Below are 17,599 nucleotides of genomic sequence, written 5' to 3'. Positions count from 1 at the left end.
TTTTTTTTTTTTTTTTTTTTTATTCATTAGAGGAACGACGTTTATATCATGATTCGTTTTTTATCACAGTATCAAATTTTTCCTACTTTTACTCGAAATTTTTTGATTTTTATATTCGGTAATTTGATTTTTATCGTTACTTGTTTCAATATAATAACGGCGATGCGATGATTTTTATATTTTCGAATACGCGCTGCTCATCTATTTAAGGACACGTAACGAGAATGTTTTTTTTTTTTTTTTTTTTTTTTGATTTTCCAAATTCTCGTTATTGAAATTTGACGTGTTCCCCATTCCTCTCGCCGATTTTTATCAATTTAAAAACTTCACGATCGGAAATCTAATATTTTTTTTTACCTCCACGGAATATTTTTTAATTGGATCGTTAACTATCGCGTATAAATATTGCCCCCCCCCTCCCTCTCTCCCCATTAGAAGAGACACGTTTTCGCAGAGAACGAAGCTAATGATAATATTCAACTTTTTTCCAATTTCAAAACATTTAAATCATTTCAACAATTTTTTTCTTTCTTTTTTTTTTTTTTCAAAAAGCACGTATCGGTTAAAAGTTATATTTTTATCGGTCGAAATAAAAGGCCATTGGCATTTCTCCCGACAAAAACGTTTGTTTATTCAAACCGTGAAATAGAAATAGAAATAAATGAATTCGTGGAAAATCATTTTGAAAATTTTTCTCGCGGTCGAGATCAACAATTTTTTCCCCGTTGTTGTTGTACGAAAAAATTATTATACCAATTTTCGATCGACTAACAAAAGCAGAAACAAAAACAGACGCAGATTTCGCTTATTTCATTCGACTCTATCGTAATTCTATCATTCATCGTTATTTCCTTGCAAAAGTTTTTTAGAAATGATTCCGATTTGATGATCAAATTTAAATCGATAAATAAAATCTAACGCGGAAAACGAATTTCCAGGAAAAATCAAAAGTAACGCCAAAAACCAGATTTTCCATCCCCTTTCATCGATATTCATATCACTGGCCAATAATTTGTGTATGCACCGATTTTTTTCCCGCGTCAGCGATCCATTAATTCGCGCAAAATTGAAATCTTTCGATCACAGTGCGAGTAACGAGGCGACGAAAACGCGATGAAAAAAAGTACGAAACAGGTTCGCAGGTGTCACGCACGTAATAAATGTCGTCTTGACATTTATCGATGATTATCGATCGAGATCGAAATAGGCTCGTTTAATTTTTCAATTTCGCAGAAATGATCGGATTGAAATTTTGCAACTTGCTAGATCAAATAATTAATTTACAGAGGATAAAGGTAACCCCTCTTTTATCTTTCTCCTTTTATTATTCGCACGAACAATCCCGACGAAACAATTCGACAATTCGCGCCAAAACTTTCTCTTTTATTTCGTTTCGTTCGTAAGCAACAAGCCTCTTTCATCGAACGAGAAAGACTGGATTTTTTAATCCATCAACGATGTTTATTAAAATACGTATTCGATAGTAAGAAAAGAAAAAAAGTCGAGCGTTCGTAAAATTTTATATTTTTAATATAAAATTTTATACCGGAACCACTTAAGGGATTAAAGTAAGTTTCGCGTTTGATCGTAACGGAGCGAATATACACCTGTATTATATACTCAACCTATTCAATTTTACAGCCGCTGGTTTTGGTCTAAGAGTGGTTGGTGGTAAAACAGGGACCGATGGACGTACATTTGCATACGTGATGTGGACCCTGCCGGATGGACCAGCGGCAAAAGTTGGTATACAACGAGGCGACAAGGTAAGATCTCGCCAATTTTTTTCTTCTTTTCGCCACGTTTGCGAAACTTTGTATTTTCTTCGTGAAAAGTATATATATATATATATATATATATATTTTTTTTACTCCTTTCTTATTTGACGCGTATATATTAAGACGTGTTTGGAAATAGAAATCGGCGTTGCGATTGTCTGGATCGGGAAACGGGCATTTGGATCTTGGAAATAAAAATGTCTTGGCAACTTGCGCCCATAGAAACGGGTAACATATTGCAAGCGGTTAATGCGTGCGAATATCGACAACCATTCTCCCCAGCTGTGATTTTAATTAAGTTATCGACAGCTGCGCCCAACGCAAACGCGTCACGATCGTTCACCAAGAAAACCTATACATCTCGCGAAATCGTATCAAATCATGTTAACGTATGATCGGTTAATTTAATAAAAATAACTTTGTTATGTCCGTGATTATATTAATTCGTCTCAATATATATATAATAATCGTAGAGGGAGAGAATTTTTAATTCTTCGAATCTTGCATCTCGAATTTCTTATTCAACGTTTCTCCGCTTCGAAACATCTCGCGAAATCGTATCAAATCATGTTAACGTATGATCGGTTAATTTAATAAAAATAACTTTGTTATGTCCGTGATTATATTAATTCGTCTCAATATATATAATAATCGTAGAGGGAGAGAGAGAATTTTTAATTCTCCGAATCTTGCATCTCGACTTTCTTATTTTGATTTATTTTGAAACTTTGTGCGAAAAAGTATTATTTCCTTTTAAGAAGAGAAGTATTTCGATATTTATAAACACCGTAACGAATATAAATTGGTGCAAAAATTGGTACGGATAAACAGCACGCAACTTTTAATTTTTAAAAGTTTCGTGGGAAACGTGGTGTAGTATCCAGCTTGGAAGAATTTTATATAGATATATCATTTATATCAGATTTTTTTTCATCTCTTTCAGAATTTATTTCTCGTTCCTAGATTTCAATTTCAAGATAGGGGGAATCTTTTCCCTCCGTCAGGAGACCACATAAAACAAAATCTGGAATAGTTTTGAAATAATTTTATTATTGAACACCCTTTGCAAATGATTTAATCGCGATAAATAGATTGTTCTAAGGACTTTGTGCATAAAATAATATCAAAGATACATTTAAGATTGTTCTAAGGACATTAGTCTAATTCAGGAACCAATTTTTAATCCAATATTTTTTAATTTATCCAATATTTTCTTTCTCTTTTTTAAATTATGTAACGCGAATTAAATAAAACGGCGAATATTTCAAATATCACGTATAAAATAATATCAAAGATACATTAAAGATTATCCTAAAGATATTAGTCTAATTTAAGAACCAAGTTTTAATGCACCAATATTTTTTTTCTCTTTTTAAATTATATACGTAACCGAATTGAATAAAACGACAAATATTTCAAATGTCGCGTATAAAATAATATCAAAGATACATTAAAGATTATCCTAAAGACATTAGTCTAATTTAAGAACCAAGTTTTAATGCACCAATATTTTTTTTCTCTTTTTAAATTATATACGCGACCGAATTGAATAAAACGACAAATATTTCAAATGTCGCGTATAAAATAATATCAAAGATTGAAGAGATTGAAGATTGTTCCAAGAACATTAATCTAATTTAGGAACCAATTTTTAATCCACCAATATTTTTTTTCTCTTTTTAAATTATATACACGACTGAATTGAATAAAACGAATATTTCAAATATCGTTCAAATATAAAATATCAAAGATACATTGAAGATTATTCTAAGGACATTAGTCTAATTCAGGAACCAGTTTAATGCAGCAATATTTTTTTCCCTTTTTAAATTACGGCTATTACGTACGCGACCGTGTTGAATAAAACGGTGAATGTATCAAATGGTTATTTCTCCTTCGCCCTGTCACCAACGATACACGTACACTCGTTTTTCTTCGCCTATACCGTTTCACAAATTTATCCCTCGTGATCGTAAAACTGAACGTTCTCCGTTCACGAATAATAATTCCCTCGTGTGGCCATTAATTAGAGTAAGCCTCGACGACGAAGCGAGATCGATTGATATTTTTCTTTTTTTTACAAACTTTATTAAATTGCCCGTATATTTTTGTTATCCGATATTGCTTTCCAATTTAGGAAGCGGGCCGCGTTTCATCACGGAGTCGACGAGCATCCTTCAGACAACTCGATAACAAAAGTTCTCTTTTAAATTTCAAACGAATAAATTGTTTCTCACCGCGCAAAGGAGGGAATTGCATCGTTACATGTGAGATTTATCTCGTTCGTTTATCTCGTTATTTATATATATATATAAAAGAATACAGATTATTCAGAGAGCAATGTTCTAGAGCTTTTCTAAACGAGAAAAGTTTGCTTAATTTTTTAATTATCGAATTCCACGTCTTGATAAGTTGGAGAAAATATTTATAAGTTGGAGATTTGTTCTTTTTTATAAATAAATTTCACATTCCCACGAATGCAATGAATCTCTGATATCGCAATGCTAAATTATATTTACAATGTAATGCTTTGATAATGTTTCGAAAAAAAAAAAACAGCATCGATATTTCTTTGATTCTCGTCATGCAAAGGAAGGAATTGCATCGTTGCACGTGAGATTTATCGTTCGTTTATCTCGTTATTTATACACAAAAGAATACAGATTATTCAGAGAGCAATGTTCTAGAGCTTTTCTAAACGAGAAAAGTTTGCTTCATTTTTAATTATCGAATTCCACGTCTTGATAAACTTCGTTGGAGAAAATATTAGAGATTTGTTCTTTTTTATAAATAAATTACATTCCATTATTTCACATTCTCACGAATTATAACGAATCTCTATATCGCAACACTAAATGTTCTTTGACAATGTTTCGAAAGAAAAAAAAAAAAAAAAAAAACATCGATATTTTTCTTTCACATTTTACATAAATCGTTATATCGAAACATCAAACCATCAGACGGAGGACATCGTACGCAAAATCGACCTCAAAAAAAATTTTGTCGAACGTGTTCGAGACAGACGATTATCTCTAACACGATGAATAAAAATTTGCCCGTACTTCTCCTCAGGTGTTAGAGTGGAATGGAGTGTCTCTGGTGGATCGAAGCTTCGAGGAAGTGGTTCAAATAACAGAGCGGAACGACGATGTGGTCGATCTGGTGGTCGAGCATGTTGCCGACACGTAAGTAATAAGAATCGATTCCCTACTCGCTCCACAAAAAAAAAAAAAAAACAATTTCAAATTCGAAGGACAACGAAAATACACGATCATTAAAAAAAGATCAAAGTCGCTCGCAATAATGAATAGAAAAAAAAAAAAAATCAGTGAAATTATTCCGCGATAGATAGAAAAAAAAAAGGAGAATAATAACATATAACATAGTCGTCGAGTCGAATCGAATTGTGAAAAGTAGTTAAATCGAATTGCTTTTATCATCGCTACTTTGACGTGACACGAATGTACGCAGCGGGGACCTGCCGGAGGATTTAGCCGCGGTACCATCTGGAAAAGTGCCGGGGAATCTGGGACTGCTGATGGGTGAGTACCGAATCATCCGTATATGTGTGTGTGCGTGTGTGTACACGTGTACGGTGGGGAAAAAAAGACGAATCGTTAGATTCGAGGAGGAGGAGGAGGAGGAGGAGGGTAGAGTGCATCGTCGGCTTTAAAATCGATAATTCGCACGGAGCGAGGAGGATTCGCTCGACTCGTGCACGCGCGCGTTTCGAGAGTGGAAAAAAAACGGGGGGGGGGGGGGAGGGAGAGAGGAAAGAGTTGATTGTTTTGCGCTCGTCAGTAGCAGTTTGTTCGTCTTCTCGCGTATCAGGAATTAAACGTTCTCGTTTTCCTTCTTTCTTTTTTTTTTTTCCTCTCTCTTCCTTCCTTTTATCGCATCGTTCGAAAATCGACGAAGGGAATGAAAATAATCGCGAATGGAACGTTCGATTCCAATTTGACTTTTCACAATTGTTGGAGATTTTTCTTTTTTTTTTTTTTTTGAATACGCCGATCGTTTCTGAGATTAATATTGTTGTTATTGTTGTTATTGTTGTTGTTGTTGTTATTATTGCTTACGTTGACACGTGAAATGTATATTCTTTTTCAGAAGGGGAAACGGATAAAACGCCTTCATCACCGACGCGCAGGAAACTGCCAAAGACGCCGGTATAACGAGTTCATAAATTGACACATCTACGCGTGACCGTCTCCTCTCTTTCTTCTTTTTCTTTTTTTCTTCTTTTTTTTTTTTTCTTTTTTTTCTTCTTCTTTTCTCTTTCTTTCATTTCCACACGCAATGTACACGCATACGCATAAAACACACACACATACATATATATATATACACACGGTTAGTGAAGTTAAACCTCGATCAGACCGAGTTTAGTTGTTAGCCGAAAAGTGAAAGCGTCACAATAGCACCACCTTACCACTTTTAGAAAACCGGAAATAATCACCACCTCTCTCGGTCTTTCGCTTTGTACATGTATATACATTACTATATCTCATATAACACGTATAATGATGAATCCGTATCCGATGCGAGTACCGAGCCTTTACTTTTACTTGTTACTTGTACGTGTGTGTGCGTGTGTGCGTTTAATCCAAACAATTATATACGACACGTGTATATCGGAACAATTAAAAAAAGGGAAACAAAAAAAAAAAAAAATGGCGACAGCGATTTGACAACGAATGAAAAATGTTTCGATAATGTGATTCTCCACACGATTTTTCCACGGAAGGAACGAGGAAGGGAATCGCCAAGGGAAATGGAATTTTTCCCTCGATTTCTTTCGCCTCTCTCTTTATCTTTCATTCTATATTTATCCAACGCTATTGGATCTATTTCGCTCGAATATATCCCCCCCCCCCTCCCCTTCCCCCCTTGTAAACACGTCGACGCGTTTTGGAAAAGTTGTTTCGAATAAACAAATGTTTTTTTCGAAAACTCTCTGCTTCGTGGAAAGTGGCTTCCCCACTTTCGAATTGTCACGGGCCGCGGCGGTCTTGCTGACATATTAAATTTGTACGGTGTGTACATGCACGGTCACGTCCTGTACATACGCGCTAGGCTAGGTGTAAATATTTATCGCGTTGATGCGCGAATCTCGCACTGAAACCGCGAATTGATGGAAATTGGAATACCACGCTTTTCGACGGAACGAACACGATCACCGCGATTTTTCCTCGGTTACCGTGAAATTTCCAATTTTTTTCTTTTTTCTTTTTTCTTTTTTTTTTCTTTTTTTTTTTTTTTTCGGCGCAGCTCGTTAAAGAGACGCGCGCGCCACGCCGCGCCCCGTACAGATATAATAACACCGGATACACGGAGACCAAATTTTGTATCCGAAAAAAGGGGGAGGGAAAAAAAAAATTAACTTTGAAAATGTAGCAGAGATCAGTTTTTTTAATATATCGAACTTTATAACCATTTCCGATGGAAACGTTGCCTGAAAATGGCGCGATTCGATCAAAAAAAAAAATGGCAGGGAATGTAAATAAACGAAAAAGAAAGAAAAAACAAAGTACGAAAGATACTTTTATGTACTACGCATTCTAATTACGAAAACCGTTAAAATTTTTCGAACCATCGAGAAAGCTTCATCCTCCGCCACTTTTTCACGACAAAACATTCAATCGAATTTTAATACGCGCTTATTCACCAAGTCTCGAAAATGCATATCGACGCAACAAAATTATCAAACGAAACGAAATTATTACACTCTCCGACCTACATATCGTTTATCGTTATACATATCTATTTTCATCCCCCAAATACAAATTTGGGGATCCAAGCTTCAAAAATATTCACCTGCTTCGAACGAAGCAGAAGAGCCAAGAGAAATTCATTCTTCTCTCGTGATCGTCTTGTAATTCTTTTTTTTCTTTTTTCTTTTTTTTTTTTTTTTTTTTTTTTTCCCCTCTTTCTCGCGCGAAAAGAAATGTTCCGTTCCATGGAAAAATCGCGAGGTATTCGGTTTTCGCAACGGATTTACGGAGGGCGTAGGCGAGGAATATAAATGGAGGTAAATCGCGACGTTTCCCGTAATTTCGTGTCTTTCCGATCGAGTTATCGGAAGGTTAACACGTATATCACGCTTTCAAATCGAATGTCTCGTTTTCGAAACGTGCGTCACGTGGATAACGTAATAATATTCCAGCATCGGCATCAGCGTTGGCTGAATTAATATTAGAGAGAACCACGAGAGTAACGAGAAAGAGAGAGAGAGAGAGAGAGAGAAATGACGAACGCTTGGTTGTAACGAGTAATAGAGGCGCTATTAGTCAAAGGATCACCCATACGCATCAGTGTAAAATCATAAATTGTCGGTCAAACTGTCGGCTTGCTTCATATAGACGAACTTTCCTCTTTGTTATATTATAACAATGTACACGCTACACCTGTATACACCTGTGTAATCAAATATATGTGTCTCTGTTCTTTTTTTTTTTCTCTCTTCTTCTTGGGGGTGGATCTGTAAATAATTATACAGGGTTTCTGACAATAGGTGTATAACGTCGTATATATAAATATATATATATATAGAAGTAAGATAGATCGTCGTTAACAAGTACGTGGTAAAGTTTCAAAAAAGAGATTCCTTCCGGGAGACAGATCTTTTACCGGATTGAATATTTCTTTCTTTTTCATTTTTCATTCTCTTCTTTTCCTCGAGAAAAAAGAAACGAAAGAAAAAAATATCTCGAACGTAACGAACACCAACGATGAATTTCGTTCGTTATTTGGAAAGGCATCCGGTTTGATAATTCGGTCGAATTGCGCGGATCGATCGTTACGGCAAGAGGCAAAGCCAGAGGGAGAAGGAAGAAACGCGATATCTACTATTACTACTATATTACTACTATTACTAGCTGTACGCGTAGATATTTAATAAATCGACGAATTCTTGGGATTCTTTGTGAAAATTTTTTTCCTCGTTGCGAGAGCGATGTAGCTTCGTATTTTTTTTTTTTTTTTCGTTGAGGAAGAAAAATTAAATTTAAAAGATTAGCGAATAGAATAGAGAGAGAGAGAGAAAAAAAAATCGCGCTTTCTTTTCCGTCGAAAACTTTCAACTAGCTAGCTTCCAAGGGAAATATATTACACTTAAAAAATATATATATATATACGAGTTGAAAAACGAGAAAAGATTTGTAAATTTCACGTTGAACTTTTGATCCGTAGAATTATTCTAAGTAAGCAGAGAGAAAGAGAGAGAGAGGGAGGGAGAGAATCGGAATAAAAAGTTTCGAGAGTTGCGTTTGTTTGGATCGATGTAATATTAAAATACGACACAGGACCAAAAAAAGTAGATGAATCTTCTTCTAATAATTAGATATACATACATACATACATACATATATATATATATCGCTTCCGTGTGTCAATGTTTCTCGTAAGAAATTGTAATTGTAATTACGTAATATCGAAAGGAGTTATATAACGAAGACTTAGAGAATTCCACCTCACCGTGTAAATGTATTGTTCCATAGTGTAAGCTAAGAAAATTGACGCGAATGTCCAAACAATTGCATTATTGCAACAAAACTGTAACAAGCGAGCAGTTTCAAAGTGGTGGAACCAAGGGGTTGCAGGTAACTCGTGCCGATTGTTCACATCGACAGAATTTCGAGAGAGAGAGAGTTTACGTTCGAATAATACGTTGTAACGGATTGCAGATTAGTTCGAATTTGCCTTCTTCGATCGGATCAAATTTAATCAAACATCTGACGGGTATCCTTGAAGAACGCTATTTCTTTTTTTTTTTTTTTTTCGATGAAAATTCGCGAAATGCTTTATTCGCGAAAAGATCCGAATTCGTTCCGGATTTTTTGCAACAGTGTGTCTTGGCGGGGCCGATTCAGTTTCAACGACGATTTTCACTCGAATACTTGCGGAATTGATCGTCGGTCATCCAGACGAGGCGCGTTCGCCCTCTCTGACGTCAATTCGAGCTCCGAATGAATGGGATGAAATTTTATATTTAGCATCGGCGGCGACGCTTTTATTAACACGTAACCGCGTTATTTCCATTCAACGAAAGGATTTCAACGTAATAAAATATATTCGATGAAATATACGCGCTATCTACTCAAAAAGCGGCAATTAAAATGACGTCAATCTCCGAACGTCGAATATTCGATACGTGTATACGTATATACAAATTTAACGTCGTTGTTATCTGCCCGTTGTTGTTTCGAGCGGATGATAAAATTTTGTTTTGCGAGAATAACAATTATCGGATAAGAAGTTGTATTAATGTTTCGAAATATGGAAATATGGAAATTGTTGAAAAGAAAATTACGAACTTAGAATTATTTTTTTTAAATCAATGTATTATACTCTGTTCTATCGAACACCATGCACCAGAACTTTAATAACTTCCAATCGTCGAGTAACTTTTACTTAAACGATCCTCCTATTTTCTCTTTTCTGTTAAACGAGCAACTTTCTGAACGCGGGAAAAAATTCTTCTTTCACAACAGAGCGATCAAAATTTCGACGAATTTCATTCAATCTCTCTTTTACAATTATCTTTTACAATTACATATTAATATCGAGATGGAAATGTAATCATTTAATTCATTTACGTGTAAAATAGATATTGGAAGCCTAACAATTCTAGTTGTTAAATTTCCGAAACCGAACGATCGAGTTATCTGCAACGAAACAACTCCTTTGAAACTGAAATTGCATTTATATATATATATACCATCAGTTTTGAAAATTATTGTGGACGCGTCAATCCTATCTGTTTCACTGAAGATCGATGTTTTCTTTTCTATCGTTGGAGAAAAAAAAAAAAAAAAAAATACATACACACGCAGATGCTTTTTCGGCGCGTGGCCGCGTAAATTCGAGCCCCTTTCAACCAATAAGAGGGACTTGTTTCGTTCGTCGCTGCTTACACGATGTTCAATTTTACATGCGGTTCGAAGGAGCGTACGACAATCGGTCTAGATGATAAAAAAAAAAACGCCAAGAAATGCGTGCGTCCGTGCACCGGTGCATGTGTATATGTAATAATCTTATATAGAGTAGAGAGAGAGAGAGAGAGGGTGAATGTCTAGTTCGCAGTTGTCTCGTCTCAATTTCTCACGATATTTCTAAATTCTAAATTCTTTTCGAAGCTTTGTTTTCATCGTTGAGATTTTCAACAAGCATAACTTTCGATGAAGAGACAAAACTTGTCATCAAAATTTACGAAACGTTCCGATACCATTATATAGCTCGTTTAAACGTTCGTCATCCGCTTATCAATTGTTAGAAATGGAAGCTTCGAATTATCGTGCTTAAGCATATGCGCGATATCGAAAAAAAGAAGTAATAAATCTATCTAGATGAAACGAAAGTTGATTAAAGAGACTTGGAATGAAGAGATGTAGAGGAGCCGACCAGACTAGACAATTACCCGGAAGAGAATAATTAGAGAAGAAGCGAGCGTTCTTCGTATAAAGTAGCTTCAAAAAAATCTTCAAACTCTGCGTATCGTTCGAAGAAACTCGCTCGAAGAAACTCGCGATGGATTAAGCGAGGCGTAAAGCGTTGTTACATGCCTTCGAGCGTACGCAGAGAGAGAGAGAGAGAGAGAGAGAGAACACAAAAGCGGAATACGAATAAAATCCAGGGTCCATCTTCCTTGAAAGATTCGCGAGAGAGGACAAACGTTATTGCATCGCTTCTACACCTTTTCGTGGCGTGCGCGAGAATATGTGTGTGTGTGTGAAAGAGAAAGAGAGAGAGAGAGAGAGAGAGAGAGAGAGAGAGAGAGAGAGAGAGAGAGCGGAGTTTCGTCGAGGAAGCGTTGAAAAGATCTTCCCCCTCCTTTTTTAGTCGTGCGTCTAAATAAAAAAAGAAGAAAAAAAAAAAGAAAAAAAAAGAAGAGAACGGAACATTGAGAGTGTCAGTTGGGGGCGAGTTGCGTTTTTCCCCTTTCTTCCGTTTTAACGTCCCCCGAATATTCCGTCGAATTACTATTTACTTACTGACATACACATACACGATGCTTCCGTGCTCTCGAACTCGCATAGAGACAGACGAACACGTGCACACGCTTTCGATTAACTCTAGCTTTTTGATGATCCACGAGCACGCGTATAATATACGTACAGGCACACATACGCGCACATAATATATATGATATATATACAAATACACTTAATAGTAAATTAGATTTAGATAGTCGATCGTCGCAAGCGGGCGAGAAAACGATGAACCCGACTCCACTGATATCCACGCGATTGTCCTGTGTAACCGGATGTAAAAGATAGAGCAGAAATAAACGGAAAAAAAAGAGAAACGAAAAAAAAAAGAGTGTAAGAGAAGAAGAGAAATTTTTGGCGCGTGAAAATTGTGCAACCCGCATCTTTTCTTCGCATCTTTGGTTTTTTTTTTTTTTTGTTTCTTTTTCGATTTTCGTTCGGAGTGGTATAGTTGGTGGAGGAGATGTTTTGTAAACTCTGTCATATAAAGTTTCGAAAACGTCAAAATTATTCTTTCCTTTTTTTTCATCTCGTTTTGCGTCGCGCAAAAAACTTGAAAAATTAGAAAAACACAATATAAAATAGCTTTCTGTTTATTCGCATATACGCATGTACGACACGTATATACGCCATGTAAAAATTTTCAATCTTAAATTTTCAATTTTAAATCGATCGGAATGTCGAAAATTATTTCACAACGTGTTCGATCTCCGCCAACTGTACGTACGTGTGAACGTGTACGAGCGCACACACGCGACTGTCTGAAACATAATAACACGCGGAAAGAAACAAAAAACCGAGTATACGCGTGTAAACGGATGCGTATTATGCGAGTGGAGACGTGAAAAAAGGTTAGAGCGGGATGCGCGTGTGCGTGCGCGCGCCTTTTTTTCGCCATCCTCACCTTCTTCGCTTTTCTTTTCGTCCTTCGAATACTCTTCTCCTCTCTTTCGTCGCTCCTCCTCTACTTTTTCTTTTTCTTTTATCTTTTTCTTCGTGTGTGTACACACGCGCGATTCTGTGTGCTCTATATTTCTCCTCGTATACGATTACACGAGGCTGCACGAGGCACTTTCTTCTCTCTTTACTTCTAAATTCTGTTACTACGCCTCACGTTTACTTCAGGCGACGTCTCTCTTCACCGCATCGACATTCGTCTACGTATTGTCTCTCTCTCTGTGAGCCCAAAGTTCATGTACATAGATATATATATATATACTTCTATACATACGTATATTATATATATATATATGTATAACTGTTTCTGCCGTTTCTCCTATGTATCACACCGCTTCCTCCCTTGACCTACCCTTTTAAAGAAATTGTTTGGCTACGAAAAAGAGACTAAAAGAGAAATAGACCCGCTGACGAAAGAGAAAAGGAAATGTAAGTTGTCCATGTTGAACAAACTTAGCATATTGGCCCTCCATGCTATTTCTCTCCCAACTGGCACGACTCTAGTTGTGTATTATTAGCGTTCATTTTCTTTTGCGGCTCGTCTCTACTTTGCGTTTTCTCATACCATATTTTTTTCTTTTCTTTCTCTCACGTTTCTCAGTTTCTCTTTGTTCCTTTTGTTTCGTTCTTCGTCGTTCAGATAATGCCTACTTCGTCGTTTTTTTAGCAGTGATCCGCTCTCTCATAGTTTGTTTCTTTCGTTCCTTGTGTCTCGTTTGTGCTACTCCCTATACTCCTTCGTTTCACGAGATTAGAGGAAATGGATGAAACTGTGGCATGAGTACGTGATTAGCTGATTTGACGTAGAAACTTTGAAGTTAAAGTTTTAAAGAGCACGAAAAAAAGAAAGGCACTAAATAGCGTTACACAACAATGCGTGTAAAGAGAATTTTTTTTACATAGGATGCACAAAATTAGATTTCGTTTCGATATTGGATCATCCCAGTGAGTAATGTCGGCTTTTATATTTGAATAAAATATTTCTGATACGTCCAAGAAGCAAATTCTTCGATTCGACGCTGTCCACAAACGATACTTGAACGATATTGGAAAAATGTCAAAATTGAGGAAATGGGTTTTCTCGGGGGCAAACTTTTCAGAGGAAATCACACTTATATAGATGTTTGATTTTGTAGAGTGAAACGAATGCGGGATGAGAAATGAATCTTGCATAGCAATTTCAATCGTAAAAGGCAATACTCGACGTATAAAATTTTTAATCTCTTTTTAACAAAAATATTTCCGTATACTATATATACGGGGAACATTCAGTTCAGTTATAAATTTGCAAAGTAAAGTGAAACTATTCTGGTTGTAGTTTATTGTTACCGATTAAACGGATTACACGCAGCTTTGATAGATAAATGACCGGCATTAGGGAGAGCCATTTCCATTACGATGTTCGAGCAGAGAAAAACAATTAAAAAACGCGAAATAAAAAAAATAAATTCGGTCAGAGTTATTTTATTCGATCAATCAAGACAAGAAATTATTGAAAAGAAAAGAACGTTAAAAATGTAAAAAAAAAAATGAAATAAATTTAATTTACTCTTCTTTCATGGAAACTGGAATTTTTAAAACGATATTACTCGTGGGATGATCTAATAACGATAAAATTCCACTTTCAATTAGATTTAACACGACGAATGCATAGATTTCTTTCTTTCTTTTTTTTTAAATTTAACCGAATCCGCTGAACAATTTAATGAAAATTCTTGCTTTATCTACATCTTTTTTATATATTACACATCTCATTCACGACGAAACTTTATTCAATTTCAAATATCACGTACGAAACGAAGGATTAATTTTCTTCATTCATCTTCATTCCATTCCCGATTACGATTTTATTTTCGCTCTTCCTTCCTCTCGTTCTCTCTCTCTCTCTCTCTCTCTCTCTCTCTCTCTCTCTCTCTCTCTCTTCTCTTCTCTTTCTCGCTCTCTGTCTCTATCTGTCTCTTTGTCTATCTGCTGTTTGTACCAATCTGTATATATATACACATATATATCGACTCTTGTTTCTGTCTCTAAGCGCAGTTTTATCACACGAACAAAACAAAAGCAAATTCGTCCCGTATCCGATGTGTATAATGTTCGCCGAATATCCGAGAAAAAAAAAAACGTTCCTTATCGATCTGTTAAGAATCCTCCGCTCGACGGACGATTCTCGAAAATTCTTTTCGAATCCTTTGTTAAAAAAAAAAAAAAATGGCGGATGTTCGGCTTACGCTTTCCCTGGATCACGCGATTTATTATTAATCGGTTAGAAATGTCGAGATATCGAATTATTCGTTGAATAATCGGAATCGAAAAACTTTTTTTCGCTCGGATCCATCGGAGTTGCGCTTCGACTCTGTCGTCGAAGCACGTGTTGAACAACGTTGATCGATAGCTTCTCCTCGCGCGGAATATCGAACGAATTTTCTCGCAAGCGAATTATAAGTTACCAACACTTTCACGGTTTAGAAGAGTTCGTTGAGGGATGCGACGTGATGGGAGAGTAATATTTTCCTCCTTTGAAGTTTATACAAAGCTACACGGTTATATATATATATGTATATAAAGTAAATCCTCATTGTGAATTGTGAATTGTTCGTGCGAATTCGAATCGAAATAAACGGGCGCTTTGAACGATTACGCGTAATTAATTAATCTACTAGGCTGAAGTCAATTATCGATAAGTATGAACAATTAATTGACAAATAAATGAGTTAAACGCTTCAACAGCTTGTTACCGAAATGAATTTCAATATGGATTATTATATCGAATAAAAACTTCTCTCTAATATCTAGCCAAACGGAATAATAAATGTTAACACGAGTTATTAATAAATGTACAAATAATGAGCAAACATAGCCGATATTAATATTTAATCCGGGATCATCGTGAAAATGGTTGGTTAACGTGTGATTCGCAACAAATTTCCAATCTATCCCGAAACAACGAGTAATCGCTTTAATGGCTTTGTAAATATCCACGTTGGATTAAATCAAAATTATTAAAACGAAAAACAATTTGAACGTAATTTTTGTAACTCCGTGTATCTCCGGTTGATTAAAGGACGATAACGAGGGCTATAACAAGGGAAAGCGTAGAAAGGATCGTAGCCTGACACAATACAAATTGCTTCTCTCGCGACCCTGCTTCGGCTTTAAAGGTGTTCTTCGCCGGATCGAGCGCTCTCTCTAACGTATCAAGCGTCGACGTTTCAAAAGGCGTGCTCGTTAAAACAAAAAAAAAGAAAGAAAGAAAAAAGAAAATAGAGGATCGATCCCACCCTAATCCACGGCGATCAAAAAGAATCGAAGCGATCGTGAAATTTCACCGATTCCGTTCATTTTCCCTGCCTCCTTCGTTGCGTTTCCCGTTTCGTTGTCAATCGTGTATCGACAGCGTTCTCGTCGATGGAAACTTTAAGGCCGAAAAAGCGCCGCGATACGCCACACGCACACGTAGCTCCGCTTGCGTAGCTCTTTGAAACGCGTGACATCTCATATTCGAGACTTAATTATCGTGTCGTATAAACATATATATATTGGAATTATACAATTATGCAAACTATTATATAATAATATTAATAATATAAAAAGGGGGGAATCGATCAATGCTGACGTTTCTCTTATTGGATATTAATATTTCTTTTATATATATATTTTGTCAATAGAATATGTACGTAACGTAATGCGCAATAGTTAGAATAAGTCTCGAATGTGAAGACTTGCAGTCCGGGAAAACGGTACGGAGAGAAAGGCACAGAGATCAAGTCGGCTTGTTCGTATCAAGTGAGAAATTGTAGAATCGTGGTGAAATATGAACGGAGAGGAATTCGCGAATGGGTAGTGGTAGGAAGGAAGGATGGAAAAACAGGAAACGGCCGGTTGTTGCCTTTTTCTTGGCTGTAGAGATCAGTGATGGGCAACGATAATTTCAATCCTTCAGAAATTTCGATCTAATTTTACGATCGATGATTCGAAATCGAACGAGACGAAATTACGAGACGAGTTTAGTTGAAGTGGAATTGCTATTGGTTTCCCGTGATTATCCAAACTCTTGTGACTTTTGCGTATGGAAAATTGAAAAGAAGATATGAAATTTAAATAAGACACTATGTTTTTTAATGCGCGAAAAAAAATGAATACAAAACACGTTTCCGCAACGGACAGTTCTCTTTTCCTTTTACACGTTTCATTCTATTCTCGAATTCCATTTGCACATATTAACTATATTCCGTTATGAAAAGCCGCCACCTGTGAATCTATGCGCAAATATTATACTACGGAGAATTACTAAAAAAAGAAGTCTGTTTAGCGTTGAAATTCGTTTTACTCCCCGATATATTATTTTAAAATATATATACCGTTTGAAAATAAATTTTTATTCGAGATATATTCTGAATAGTTTTTTTCTTTAATATCGAAACGTCGTGATCGAGATAATTTTTAATTTTCTTAAATTAAAAATTTTTTAATCTTTTATTCGCTTCGTTAAGAAAGTGTTGCGCGCTTTCAAATTGTTTTCGATCAATTATTTTTTTCGAAATTATTATTTCAATCGTTATCAAGAACTTTAGACCTCGGATACTGTTGGTAGCAATTCCATTTATAAAAATATAATTCGTTAAAAAAAAAAAAGAAAGAAAGAAAGAAAGAAAAAGTAGAGGATCGATTTCCGTCATCGACCACCCTAATCCACGGCGACCAAAAAAAATCGAAGTGATCGTGAAATTTAACCGATTATTTCAATTATTTACCATCTAACGGGGACATTTAAAATTCTCTTCTTTCGTGTCACATATCTACGCTTCTTTCATCTTTTTCAAGAAAGCTTTTATACAACGCAATTATTCCAAGCTCCAACGATTTCAGTTTATCAAC

The 17,599-nt window shown here is 35.8% G+C and overlaps 1 protein-coding gene across 5 annotated transcripts in view; it reads left to right on the top strand.

The window, feature by feature from the left end:
* LOC122715753 (regulating synaptic membrane exocytosis protein 1) overlaps positions 1-17,599 on the top strand; it is a 134,791-nt gene that overhangs the window by 103,627 nt on the left and 13,565 nt on the right. For all 5 annotated transcript variants that reach the window (XR_006346901.1, XM_043938182.1, XM_043938183.1 and 2 more), the window contains exons 13-16: positions 1,642-1,766; positions 4,851-4,963; positions 5,250-5,320; positions 5,889-5,947. Coding sequence is in view for 4 of the 5 variants with exons in the window: in XM_043938182.1 (XP_043794117.1) it covers positions 1,642-1,766; positions 4,851-4,963; positions 5,250-5,320; positions 5,889-5,947 (368 nt within the window). In the remaining variant the exon portion in view is untranslated. The remainder of the gene's footprint in view (positions 1-1,641; positions 1,767-4,850; positions 4,964-5,249; positions 5,321-5,888; positions 5,948-17,599) is intronic.

The sequence above is a fragment of the Apis laboriosa genome, unplaced genomic scaffold (assembly GCF_014066325.1).
Source record: "Apis laboriosa isolate Shangri-la unplaced genomic scaffold, ASM1406632v1 scaffold40_cov151, whole genome shotgun sequence".
NCBI classification, from domain to species: Eukaryota; Metazoa; Arthropoda; class Insecta; order Hymenoptera; family Apidae; genus Apis; species Apis laboriosa.
This window is presented reverse-complemented; position numbering and strand designations above follow the sequence as displayed.